The sequence below is a fragment of the Apteryx rowi genome, unplaced genomic scaffold, assembly GCF_003343035.1.
Source record: "Apteryx rowi isolate R43461 unplaced genomic scaffold, aptRow1 scaffold_9, whole genome shotgun sequence".
In the NCBI taxonomy this organism is placed as follows: Eukaryota; Metazoa; Chordata; class Aves; order Apterygiformes; family Apterygidae; genus Apteryx; species Apteryx rowi.
Window position 1 is genome coordinate 1,452,414 of NW_020451204.1, and position 13,190 is coordinate 1,465,603.

The following is a 13,190-nucleotide window of genomic DNA, read 5'->3' on the forward strand; positions in this document are numbered from 1 at the left end:
GCATAAAATTTACTTATCCTATCAATAACAATACTCATTGTTGCCACCTTACCACCTCAGTTCGTGTTTTGTTGAGTTTYTACGAAGAATTGTCACAAGCTTTTCAGGCAACGGAGCTCTTGGCCCTGCTGTACAGTGGGTGAGCACATTTTATGGTTCCAGGAAGACCCCGGCAACCTTCATAAGATACTCCTCAGAGTACACAAAAATCAAGCAGAGAAATACAACTTAAAAGTCAATTTATTTCTCTGAACTGGCAGGAAGGGAAAAATGTTACTGGTGAATTGCCGTACCTACAATCCTCAGACGAACATTACCGACRGTTTTGTTTATTTTAAGTGCAGAAGGATCTGCTTTAATTTCCTTATAAAGATTCTACAGCACAGGGTAACACCTCCCTTGGGAAGTGAATGCAGAAAGGGACTCCAAATCTTGGCATCTTCTGGCTCAGATGGGTTGAATGAGTCAGTGCTTTATAATGACATGCATTAATACGCATGGACACTTTTTGTTTCATCAATAAAAAGCCAAAGAATTTAAATGACTAAAAGGCAGAAACAGCTTTCGTTATGCATACACATAAGTTTTAAATTTTCTGGTAGTTCTACAATCCTGGAAAAGGCTACTTTTAAATAAAATTATCTGGAAGAAATATACATAAGTACATCGTGCACTTGACGCAAAACTATATGCATATTTTATACCAATCAAATATTATCTGTTACACCCTGCATCTTTCCCAATCTGAGGGACACTTGCCCAGCACTTTGCTGAATAGTAGAGAGTGAGAGGATGAGGCAGGTAACAGATTGCTCTGGTGCTTTGGGCATGAACAGCAAGAACAGATCTGCAGAAATGAGAAGCTTGATGATGGATCTTCAACCTGACCCATGTCGATTTACAGTAACTAAGGATGAGGCCATCAGAGTCTTTGTTTCCAGGCATTTGGGGTCTAAGGAGCTGTGTCATTTTATGCTTACGGACAACCCAGCTCTTAGACATCACTGCTATGGTCTTACTTGCTTGCTTGTACCCTGGAAGCATCATTCAAACATGGTATGAAATAACTATAAATCAGGGAAACTTAGGACAAGCGATCTGTAATACCATCAACGCTGCATCAAGCAAATAAAATTAGAATTTGCAGATTTAGAGAAGTCTCAAATGAGTCAGAAAACATACCTAGCTCTGCACTAGGAGTGCTAGTACCACTTCTCATTCTGACATTGCAGGTGCCTAAAAACACTGTCTTCTCTTATTACATGCGTAAACAGTGCCTGGCATATTGTGGGGAGAACAACCAAAATAAAGGAATAACCTTTTTATTTGAAAATACAGTCTTATTATTTGTGTAAGAACAGATGTCTGAATGACCCAGGTAAGCAAATCCCAAACCTCCCTATTCTAACTGGAGATAATATATTGACTAGTGGTCCCATATGTTCCTGTAAATAAGAGACCACAGAAAAGATTCTTGGCCTCCTCTCTGCCAGAAAAATGGAATCAAACCAAGTATCTTGCATTTTGCATTTTCCTTACAGGAGAGGCATCCTTCACATGTTGGCTTACCTTCCTGTCTCATGTAATTAAAGTCACTCATGATTTATAGAAAATATCTTAGAAAAGTCTGCAAACATGGTTGCCACATGGGTAGTCCAGGCTTATTTTCAACTCAAGTTTTGTCCAAACCTGGGATTTAGATTTGGTTCCAACTCTAGCAACAGAAGCAGTTTTGCTTCTCTTCAACTGAAGTTGAATATTTTTGGTTCTGCTTCCTTGAAGATTTCTGTAACCAACAGCTATGAATCTATATACTGGATAACACTGTTTTTTCCTATACAGCACTGCTATCAGACAAAGTCATAATCATGGTGGGCAAGACCGTCATGGATAGTCAAGAGTCAGTTCAATACAAGACCTCTCCGCTGGCAAACAGCGCAGTAAACTTGAACTGGCCTCTGCTCAAGGGAAAAGGCAGTACCTAAACGGGCACACTGGCATCAGTGCTTGCGGAGCCCTGGGCTCTGTAAAAAGTAGGATTTCTTTGGACTTTGCTTTACAGATAAAATTTCAGTAGTTGAGCATCTACACTAAAAAAAGCATTTATCTTTACAAATAGATTTGCACTGGCTACAGGTAGAAAAAAGCTTCTGGGCCAGCTTTGGATAATAATGAACYAGCGCCAATCTCAAATGTTATGAGAATTGGCCAGCCGGTGGAAGTCTTCAAAGGTGAAAAGTGTCAATAAAATTGTTTTCAAAGCCTATTTAAGGTTGTTATTACACTAGCAATAAAAAAAAATAAAAAAAAAGGATCAACGAAGAAAACACTAAGGATAGTCAAAGAAAGATAGGATTTCCACTCTTCAGTAGGTACATCTCCTGCTGTCTATTCCCCTCTGAAGACACAGGACATCTCTATCAGCTCCATAAATTTAGGCTTTTTTTTTCCTTTTTCTTTCTTTTTAATTTTTTTTTTTTTTTTTTTTTTTTTTTTACTATACAGAGGATTAATATTTTAGGTAGAAAATAATCAACAACAGCAGACACACTATACAAGTACCTTACTCAAAAGGAAGTTAACATTTACAGTGGTGGGACTGGGACTCAGGTTTTTTTGTGGTTTATTTTCCCAACTTGTGAATTATGTGACATTTGGTAAGAAACTGAACTTCCCACTCATCAGAGGTGGAAAAAAAAGAAGGAAAAAAAAAGGAATTCTGAATTTTTTTCCCCAGAATTTTCTCACGATTCTTCTATTCCAGCATTCCATGACAAAGCTGCAGCCTCACCTGAGAAAACTTGTGCTGGCAAGGCACGAGTGACCCCTCACAAACCTCCACTACCCAGAAATACAGCCCAAGACGCAGAGGCCAGCCAAGTCCTACAGGAGCACGGCTAAGTGACAATAACCACTACAGGAGCAAAAGAAGAGAACAATAAAACCAGAGGGTTTGAGACTAGGAGGCAAACATGGCAAGAGAAAACCAGAAACAAGCAGGCACAAAACGGACAAAAGAGTTAATAAGGATAAAAAGGGAAGGAAAGATTCTCTCCATTTGAGGAAGAGGCTGAGTGAGATAATTTTTGAAGTTTTTTTATATTTATATATGTAGGTCACTTCTTCAGTCTTCATTTTATTCCTTTGTTAAACAAGACAACCTCACTTATTAAACCACTGAAACAAAACAAGGCTTAATTCCCCATCTGTGCAGTATTTTCAAATCCTCATACAAGAGAGGCAATGAAGCTCAGTATTTCACCTATTAATGTYCATCATAGTAATGGGTATACAAAGATCACCAGAAGGTTAATCTTGTGTGTAGAYAGACCTTTCGTCAAATTTACAAAGTTTCCCCAAAGAAAATCTTTGATCTTTTGGCACTAACACGACAAAATGCTTCTGCAAGGCCTATGCACCTCCTACACTAAAAGATGTAGGGGGGATCTCTGTAGACAAAGCGAAMTGACTACAGTTCTCCATCCTGGTGAGGATATCAAGAACACAACACCACCAAGACAGGCACAGAAAATTCAGTGGAATTAACTGAAGTAGGGAAAAAAAAAAAAGTGACATCCAAGAAAAACCTGCAAGTATGACTAAGTTCTACTCCTGGCTATGCCATTCACGTGTTTTATGACCGTGTGMAAATCACTTCATACCTTTTTTGTCTCAGGACCTCCCATCATCTCCCATTCACGAAAAGGGGATCAATGCCTACTACTCTTTGCAAGAACATCTGGAGATCTAAACAATTAAATATAGTAGGAATGCACATGATTAAATACTCACTGCTGGAGCTTCCAGGAGTACTGAACTGGGAAGTATCAAGGAACTTTCGAGGTGTAGACAAGTTAGTAACATCCATAAGAGGTACAGAAGAGGCATCTTTCACAAATGAACTGTACAAGGGGGAAAACAATAAAGCAAACAATTTACTATTATTTGCAATCTTAGTTCATTGGAAGAGTATTTATTTCTTAAAYTCTTAAATCTAGAAATAGACATATAAATAGCAGACAGTTTAGATACAAGAGGCTTACAGAACCTAAATTAAAGCACAAGTCCACAGATGGATATATGTGAGTGGGTGTGTATATATACATTTGGGGGGGAAGGGGAAAACCCACAAAGCAATGATGAGGCAACACCGGCAGATCAAAGACAAAATCTGGAAGCCCAGGGCCTCTCTAACTTTAATAGGACTCCAGACTCGTCTGACTGGTGGCAGCTGCAGGATCAGGGCACAAACACATCGGAGTTTGCCACAGCATGTGTCTGTGCATCTCTTACACAAACACACAGGGCAGGACAAGTATGCAAGAGAACATATGAAGCCTCTCCACAAAAGAAAGGAGAATACTTAGTTATCTTAAAAGGATGTCATTCACCTGCAGCACAATTAACCCATGGTAGCATGATAATAAATTGACATGGAATAATTAAGATCTTTGGGGGGAAACCACATATTAAGGAGAAGAGACGCTCCCATTTCTGTGGCTTCTGTCAACCACTTAATCCTTCAAGCTCCCACTAGAAACCTCCATCCTTCCTCTGCCCTTCAAATGCCTGTTCTGTGCACACCTACATGCATCCCTTTCTAAATGAATCTTCGTACTCTGAAAGGAAAGACTTTCTACTTGGTTGTTTCCGTAATAAATTCACACGGTATTATTTGCCAAGAATGTGTCGTGCTGCCCCACCTGCATAATGAAAGGCACRAAGCTGAATGTGGCAGGGGAACACAAGCAAGAAATCATTTTTTAGAGAAAGCGGAGAGGGCTCCTGTAATGAATTTGATATGCTCCCTTAGAGGTCAGAATACTTACCAAAACTTGCAAAGTCAAGGGCTAAACTTACTAGCCTGCAGAAGAACCACCTATACTGTCTACACACCCACAGTCCCAAATGTAAAGGGGTTACCTCGGCATTCCAACTCAGCAATGTTAAATACAACACACTTTAAAAAAAATACAACAAATAACTTTAATCGTAATTGCATCCTGGTCCCCAGCCAGTCTAGGGCAGCACACCAAAATGAAGCAACAAGACTGTCCTTGATCCAAGAGTTTAGATTATAAAATATCAATGATGCACAACAGGGAATGTGCAAAAAAGACAGAAAGCAAGAAAAAGATAAGGGTCCCTGTAGCAGCCACACAAAAYTGCAAGTTAATTAGCAGATACGTAGTTTGGGTACAGCAAAGCTTTTTGTCTGTTTTTAATTAACAGGATGAGTAAGGAAGAGACTGAAGACTTGCTAACAACCCTCCTTCCTAAAAAATTTAACTTCAATCAGTCTTTTATTTCCTAAATTTATTTAATGCAACTTATTATCTCTCCTTTTATTTTGGGTAGGCATTTTTTCCTTCTTTCTAATAAAATGTTTATTTATCTTTTCTTTGCATCTCTATCATATGCTGTCTCCCCTTCTGCTTCCTGCCCTTATGCCTCTCCTACTCTATAAAAGTTACTGTCCAAAGCTGTGCTTCTCTTTTCTAGCCAGTGTCTTTCTTCCCAACAACTCCTCTATTGCCTTCAAACTTAGAATTTGCAAGATTAGACTCAAAAAAACCCAGATGCCTATACTTGAGGTAAATTTCCACTGATCAGAGGCACCAACCAGATAAGGAGTCTCAACACCTTAAAAATACTCACAATAGAGCCAAGACTGCTCAGACACTTGAAAATTGCAGGCTCTGGCTAGTAACCTTATGGTTAGCTGGAAGTCTTTTAAACCTGGGCAGTTTGCTAGATAAGACGAGCAATTCTTCCCTGTGTTCTTCCCTTTGCTTGACCTCAGCCATCCTGATCAGGTCGTTTGTAGGGAAGGTGTATGCATCACAGAAGGAAAAGAATGCTAAAAGGAACCGACCTTGCTGTAATTCTGTGGGAAGCAGCAAAAAAAACAACAGAATCACTAAGCAAAGGCAGAACTAGAACAGACTGTTCACAGGCTCAAAAGCATATCAACATACTTTGTTTTTTATGCTCTTCACAGCCATGAGTGCTAAGAAGTTGCTTGCCAACCTACCCCAAAAATGAAAGGGTGCGGCATAAAGTCAACGGCATTTTCTGCTTGTGAAGGGGGAAGTGCTGCCCTCTTCCCTTCCTAGCCTCCAGTAAGCATCACACTAAACCAACCTTATTCTCCCTTTCTCCTTGTTGCGTTGTCCCACTCGGTTAGTTGATTTGATGTAAAGATGACGGTGTAACTCATCTATCAGGACCAAATGCATGTTCATCTTCTTACTGTGGAGCTCCAGTCTCAGATCACTCAGTCCCTCCACCTGAAGAAGGGGACCCTCCAAGGAGTCCACTGCTGACACCTGGAAGTAAAAGACACATGGCAATTTTTAAAGGTCACTTAATTCATCTTTGATCAGTGCTCCACTCTTCAGGTCTTTCCAAATATCCTCAGAACTTTCTTCTCTGGTTCGAGGAATGTCTGAACACCACAATGATTTTATCCAAACACCCTTTTAGGGTAGAAAAAGTTTAAGTATTTCTTTGTTTATATTCCTACAAGAAAAGCCAACATACAGAAAGGATGAGAGATCCAAACAACTCATATTTAATGAGCATTCTTCAAACATTTTGAATTTATGTATAAAGCAAGCTATTTTAAACATCGTTTGTTAAATAAAATCAAAGCACAGGCTATCACAAAAAAAAAAAAAAGAGCATTATTAAGTGGAAAAGTGCTGGAAAAAGATTCTGGCAACGATGTTTGATCATCCTTATTCTTTTCATTACAGCAACACCAACAAAATATTCTCATTTCTAAAGATGGGGAGAAATGGCTTAAGTTTTATTTGCCTGAAGTGATATTGTGACATACCTGAAAAAGCTTAGGAGTCCTCATCTTCYAGCCTACATAAGTGCTGTATCATGTAACTACCCAACTTAAGTCAACACAGTCAGCAGATTAATGAAAGCTCTTGCTAGTTCAAAGTACTATTGCTACTTGAAAGTACTTTTCAACTCTAAGGAGCTTTTTAAATGCTTGATTATTAAGTCTCAAATTGAGGAGAAGAAATTTTTGCACAAGCGACAGACTAACAGGCTGGGATCTAGACATGCAATAATGTAAACGGGCCTCAGGTAATGTTCTCCACCAATGTACTTCTATAGTGACCGGCTGACATATAGTTGACACTAGAAGAAAAAAACTAACTAATTTCCATTTATACCCTAAAAATGAACGTGGACAAGAGCCACTGAGAATGACAAATTAGTGCATTAAAGTAACATTATCAACTTGCACCTCCCCTAGTTTATTCTTTTTCTAAATATTTCTAACTATTCCTTCCACAGTTATTTAAGAAACATGCTATTCCGCTGCAGTGTCTAAAACAGTGCTGCTGTTTTAAGAAACTAGACGTAATAGTAAAAGCTGACTTGTTTTACTGATCATCAGCCTTCACACAGAGAGAAGCAGAGATTTAAAAAGCTATTTTAAAAATTCATTCCCCTAACACTCAAAGATATTATTACTGAAACAAGACATTCGCTTACACTTCAGGATTTAAGTTGATAGTGAACCTGTCAGCTATGCATAAAAATGCAAAGCATATATACAGTCAGCAGATGGCCAAGCTAAGGCCTGGTCCCTTAATACCAGTAAATATTAACGATAGTGAAAGAACATAGATCAACATGGGGTTACTTTGCTTGCCTTGGAGTCAAGAATGACCTGAAAACAGCTTTGGGCCAGTCAGGCTTTTTAATACAAAAAGTAATTTCTATGAGGAAACTGYACTTCCTTCTGCCTGAAAAATGTTGCCAAGTCCCTAACTGCAAAATTCACTTCTTTTCATGGATGATCAGATTTTGCATTTGGTAGAAGTAAGCATAAGCAATAATTTTATCTTCTTGCTCTGGCAAGTGGAAGTGTACCCCAAAAGTCTCAGTCTCGAAGGTGCTTTACAGCCATAACCTCCCGCCAGGTCAGGAGAGCCACRGGCGTTCGTCACTGCCCGGGAAGCGGCCAGCGATTTTACCAAAGCGCGAACAAAATCAGGAGCAATGTTCGTCAAACTGAGAAGCAGAGAGACGAAAATACAGTGAGGAAAGAAGAAAAGGACTGAAAGCAAAGCTGAAAAATAAATTTAAAAGGTTCCAAGACATCCAGGAAAAGTATTATCTAAAAGACATGCAACAAAAATGTAAAGCTTCCGCCTGCTGCTCAGATCACTCAGCTCTGTTTTTATACCCCCAGTTTCTAAGTTAGTTATTCTCAAAACTAATCATTAAAAATCAAGAGACAGCTCTCAAACATGCCTTCTGAAAAACAAACAGAACAGTAAATCATTTACTATGCTAATAAAAAAAAATTGTTACGTACTGAACTTTCTTCTTCCAGAAAAAACAGCAGTTTCAGGGGTTTGGGGCTTGGTTTGGGGTTTTTTGATAGCTTTTGTGACACTTTGTATTTGCAACCACAGAAGCTGGAAGTTGTCTCCTTGATAAATGCCGCTTTTGCAGCGATTGGACTCTAGAGGTGAACAACCCAGGCCAGTTTCCGTGCTAGGCACGCTCGGAGCCTTTTAACTTAATGCAGCCACACTCCAGCAAACCCTCACTTAACCACTGTTTTCTTTTCCGATATTTCATTTCCCAATACCACCAATTATCGAGACAGAGCTCAAGAGAACAGCTTTTATGTTCAGAGCAGTTTGGGTCTGGAAAATAACCAGAGGCTCAATCCAAGTTCATGAAAGTGAAGGTAAGGGCTCCGATTGACTCAAGTGACAACTAGTATAGACATTACATAAAAACAGTTTTCCCTCATGTAGTTTTACTTACATAATGATGTTTTAAGCACTGGCAACAAGCGAGCTATGGAATAGTACTCTAGATTATATTTCAGAACACAAAAAAACCCTAAGATTATAACATTTTTTTCCAGTTTATTTGTGTGCTGTATAACTTACCATAKAGTGGGAGCAAAAGCAACTAAAAACGATGCAGAGATGTCTACAAAGCTTGCACAAAATTAAAAACAGTCTAAAGATAGATCTGAAAATGTAACTGCTATGAGAAAAACACTGTCAGATTTGTATTTCACTCTAGCATCCTGGGAAAGATCTGTTCTTACAACTCTGCTTTGGCAAATAACCAAATTATCATTGATGCGTTCTGAACCAAAAAGCTTTGCTGTGCAGAAGTGGAGAGATTAAGAGTTAACACAGGYGGATGTATGCGAAGGGGAAGCAGTAAGTGAAGAGGGAGAACAATAATAATATTAGCTCTGTTGACTATATGGAAATACTAGCAGAGGTAATTTAAAGTCGGCTTTATTTCAAGACCAGGCGTACCTGCCAGTGTGCCCAACGCAGCCAAGAGGAGCGAGGGGAGCCCCAGGCACCGAGAGCAAGACCAGAAATGAGACCTTTTCAGCCAAACTCACGACAGGGACTAGGACCATCCAACACTGGCAAGGTTTAAATCAAATCAGAATTTTATGCTCCGACTCAGCTAGGAACTCACCATCTCTTGAATTATGCAAGAGACCCAAACATACGATAAAAACACTACTTTCAACTTTGGAGACCACAGAGTTTTATTTGCTGTAGTACCATCAGCTCATCACTGAACTTGTGCATCATTTCAACTAGTTGTCCTTCATCGTTTCTCACCTCAAACTTTGATATGGAGAAGATAGGTGAGTGGGAGACCACTTACAGTACAGCACAGAACGAAGTAACAACCTGTAGCAGCACAACACAAATGCTCCTTAAAAAATGTACTGCTGTTCCTCAAGCTAGCAGCGATTCCTCCAATTAAAGAGAAGTTTTATTTAGGTGACAAACCTCTCATTTCTGGATCTCTATTTTTTATTGCAGATACTGCTGCAAATAAGGCTGAACCTCCCACAAGAGAGTTCTCTGAGCCATGAAGTTCAGTGGTGGTAACTGCCACGCGCGACAAAGAGAGACTCTGCAGAACAGCCCCAAATTGGATTCATTTTGTTCTTTGCAGACTGCAGGAGCAGGCCTGTTGGATAATGAAGATTAAGGATGTCATAAAACAGTATCACATTTAATTAGACTTTTTCCCCTTCTCATCCTCAGCTTAGAYTACATTTTTAAAGTAGTTCCCTGTTTTTTTTTTTTTTTTATTACTCCTATTAGATACCGTGTATTATTCATACTAACAAAAGCACTAATAGATGTAGAATTGTTTATAGAGGGGAAGTGTTATCTCATCACTACAGGACTCCGGTTAAGACTGAAAACGGAATAGCAGCCTTTTCCAGGGAACCTGAAAATTAGACACGCAGAAGAGAACTAGACGAGAGGTTCGAGTGTCCAGCAAAAGTGCCTGAGGATCCTTTAAGCCTCTCTCTTCCATCCTGCAAGATGAAAATGAAAAGATGATGGGGAGGGGGTGCTTGCGCGGTGTTTGGGCACCTGCACGCAAGGGTAGCTTTAGATACCAGAACTCCCCAACGTTTTTCTTTTGCTAGGGGTAGGGGCAAGGAGAAGAGCCATAGCAAGAGAAAACAGCTGGAAGCTGAAGGCAACAAACAGCTCCAAGCTCTTCTTCAATAAAAGCCATTTTCCAAGGGCAAATAGTGCCAAAGGAAGTGGTAGGTATTCCTCCCCTTGCTTATCTGTAAAGTACAATAATAAGCAGTGACCCTTTASAAAATAAGGATCAACGAAACAAAACAAACTAACAAAAACTGAAAAAAACACCATCTAAAAATCACAAGTTTATGGGAAAATAATTGTGGCACAGAACCATTATGCAGCTTGTTTAAAGGTCGCACACACAGAGCTTAATTGCCTTAAAAAGAAAAAGTAGTTAAACTCTTGCCTATCATCCAATTTGGAGGGTTTTAATTTAGCATTTTAGAATATACTATAAACTAAGTACTAGCAACATACTTGGGAAAATTATTCTCTTTTCTTAATTTTGGCCAAAGTTTTCCAATCTGCTTGCAATTTAAGCTACAAGTTTCCTTAAAAGCTTTTTCAAGAGTATTTTAGGCTTCAGAACAGCATTGTCAGATAAGTGTGAAGAGAGGGGACRCATTTTTAATTTTAGATCTCCACAATCCTGGAAGTCGACGAGCAGAAACAAAATGAAAACCCTCAACTGAGCTCCTTCTTCAGGGAGGAGAAAAAAAATAAAAATAAAAAATAGAATAATGGTTGCTCAGACTAGGAAACAGGATGACTTCCCATTCGGGATACCAGCCTATTCTCCGTGCAGACAACAGATAAGAAAACACGGAGAACACACAACTGAGAAAGGTTAAAAGAAAACAATGCGATAGGTCACAATTTGAAGGAAAAAAAAATAAAAAAAGTCAAGCCGTACACAAACACAGTATGACAAAAGGAAAAAAACCAAACCCTCTGAATAAAACTGCAAATAAATAGCAGCAGCCTAGAGGATTTCAACCGCCCGGCTGGATGAATAAAGACAATGTTGACATTTAAAAGGGAGAGAATTGATCGACTGCTTTTACAAGGAACTCGCTTTCAAAAGGTACAGGAAAGGAAAAAGACTAATAGATGGTTTAAATGTGTCTGGCCAGATCTAAACAAGCAGTTGCACTGAATTCAACGTACACCTGACTTGCATGAGATAAGGATTTAACCTGGAAAGTTTGCAAGGCTGCTTCCGGTAAGGAACTGTAGGGTACACAGAGGCCCATTGCTGGGATTTTGCAGCTGGCAAAAAGGCAGAGTTGCTAAAAATGATGGTGTCTATTCAAAAAACGTAACAGGCAATCACTTTAAGAGCAGACATAGCACCCCTGCTCAGACATGCCAAAGCGACCCACATCAGAGCAGGCACATTAAGGATGGGGAAAACCTGAAAAAGCCAAGTGCTGCAGAGGAAACCAGTGAGAAGCAACGAGCTACAGAGAAGATAAGTAAAAAGCAAAGAGTAGCAGAAAGAAACCAATAAAGAGCAGCAGAAAGAAACCCTTACGCGTGTGGCACCAATCTTCTGCACCGCCCATCGCCTCACCGGAAGAACTGGGACAGATTGAGCACAACCCATGGAGAAAATATGCTAAGTTGAGACCAGGGAGGGAAGGAAAGGTGGTTGACTTCAGTTGAGGCTGGAGAAGAAGAAGGAAACGTGTTTACCTGAGGGCATTTTTGATTGTGTCCTCTTTTCCCCCCCTCAATACCCACACCAATGATCAGAAGTTTGTGTTAATTGTAAATAAATTAAGAATTCCCTAAGTCAAGGCTGTTTTGCCTGCAAAYCCCCTGTATTTTCCACTGGAGTATGGAGAAAAGGGGATGACGTCCAGAAAGCAGGTTGTTGAGGTTCTGAATCTCCAGTGCTGGATATAATTAATGAGTAACTGATTAAGCCTACTCTGAAACTGCACTCATATTTTTTAATTAAAAGCTTGATGTAAGTCTTATCAAGTAAACCTGTATTTCATCAGTGAATTTGTTCAATATTTTGGTGGTAAGGTGAATTAGGATGAAGCTGAAAAGCTACAGCCTTTGAAGTACATCCAAATAATCGGACAYGTGAAAAATTAGCACTCAAGATGTATTTAAGAAATCCAGGACTTGGCAATTCCCTGCTACCAAATTGCTAAGTGCCAGTGCAGAGTCTAGTATGACCTGCTATCAAGACTCCTTCAAGAAGTACAAAACCAGAGAGCATCATCTAGCTAAGACGACTCTACGCTTAAGGAACATCCCGAAGGGTCCAAATGAAGGGAGCCTTTGGCTGAAAGCCGTAGGAGCTACGAAGAGCACGCAGGTCAGAGCAACGCCGGTCTACCGTTGCCTCCTTCCACCTTCAAAACAGGAAAAGGAGAAACAAGGTACAGTAGGTGTGAGGATTAATGAATAGCTATAAAACTCTGATGATGAACAGTGCTGCGTGTTGATTAGCTTATTGGATATTAATACAATGGAAGAAATTGCTAGTAATTTTGTTCACCTTTACACAGTCATGTAAGAATTACCYAGCTCAAAGCAAATGAAGAGTTATTAAACCCCGAGGACTGAAGAAGGTTATCGCTTAGGCAGTATTTTGGAAAAGGCTGAGGTCACTACTGTGATTTGCTGACCATTGATGAAGAAGGAGAGGTTTATACGTACACATATGAAAGGGTAAAAGGGTTACTTAACACATGTAAATAATGTCTGTAGGGTTGGGGGTTTTTTTTTTGGGGGGGGAGGGGAACAGAGGGAGGG

General features: G+C 39.6%; 1 protein-coding gene across 15 annotated transcripts in view; it reads right to left on the reverse strand.

The window, feature by feature from the left end:
• The window catches only part of EXOC4 (exocyst complex component 4), a 391,280-nt gene that overhangs the window by 343,626 nt on the left and 34,464 nt on the right, over window positions 1-13,190 (reverse strand). For all 15 annotated transcript variants that reach the window (XR_003257735.1, XR_003257736.1, XM_026091145.1 and 12 more), the window contains exons 4-5: window positions 6,145-6,329; window positions 3,793-3,902 (exon numbers count right to left, since the gene is read on the reverse strand). Coding sequence is in view for 13 of the 15 variants with exons in the window: in XM_026091145.1 (XP_025946930.1) it covers window positions 3,793-3,902; window positions 6,145-6,329 (295 nt within the window). In the remaining 2 variants the exon portion in view is untranslated. The remainder of the gene's footprint in view (window positions 1-3,792; window positions 3,903-6,144; window positions 6,330-13,190) is intronic.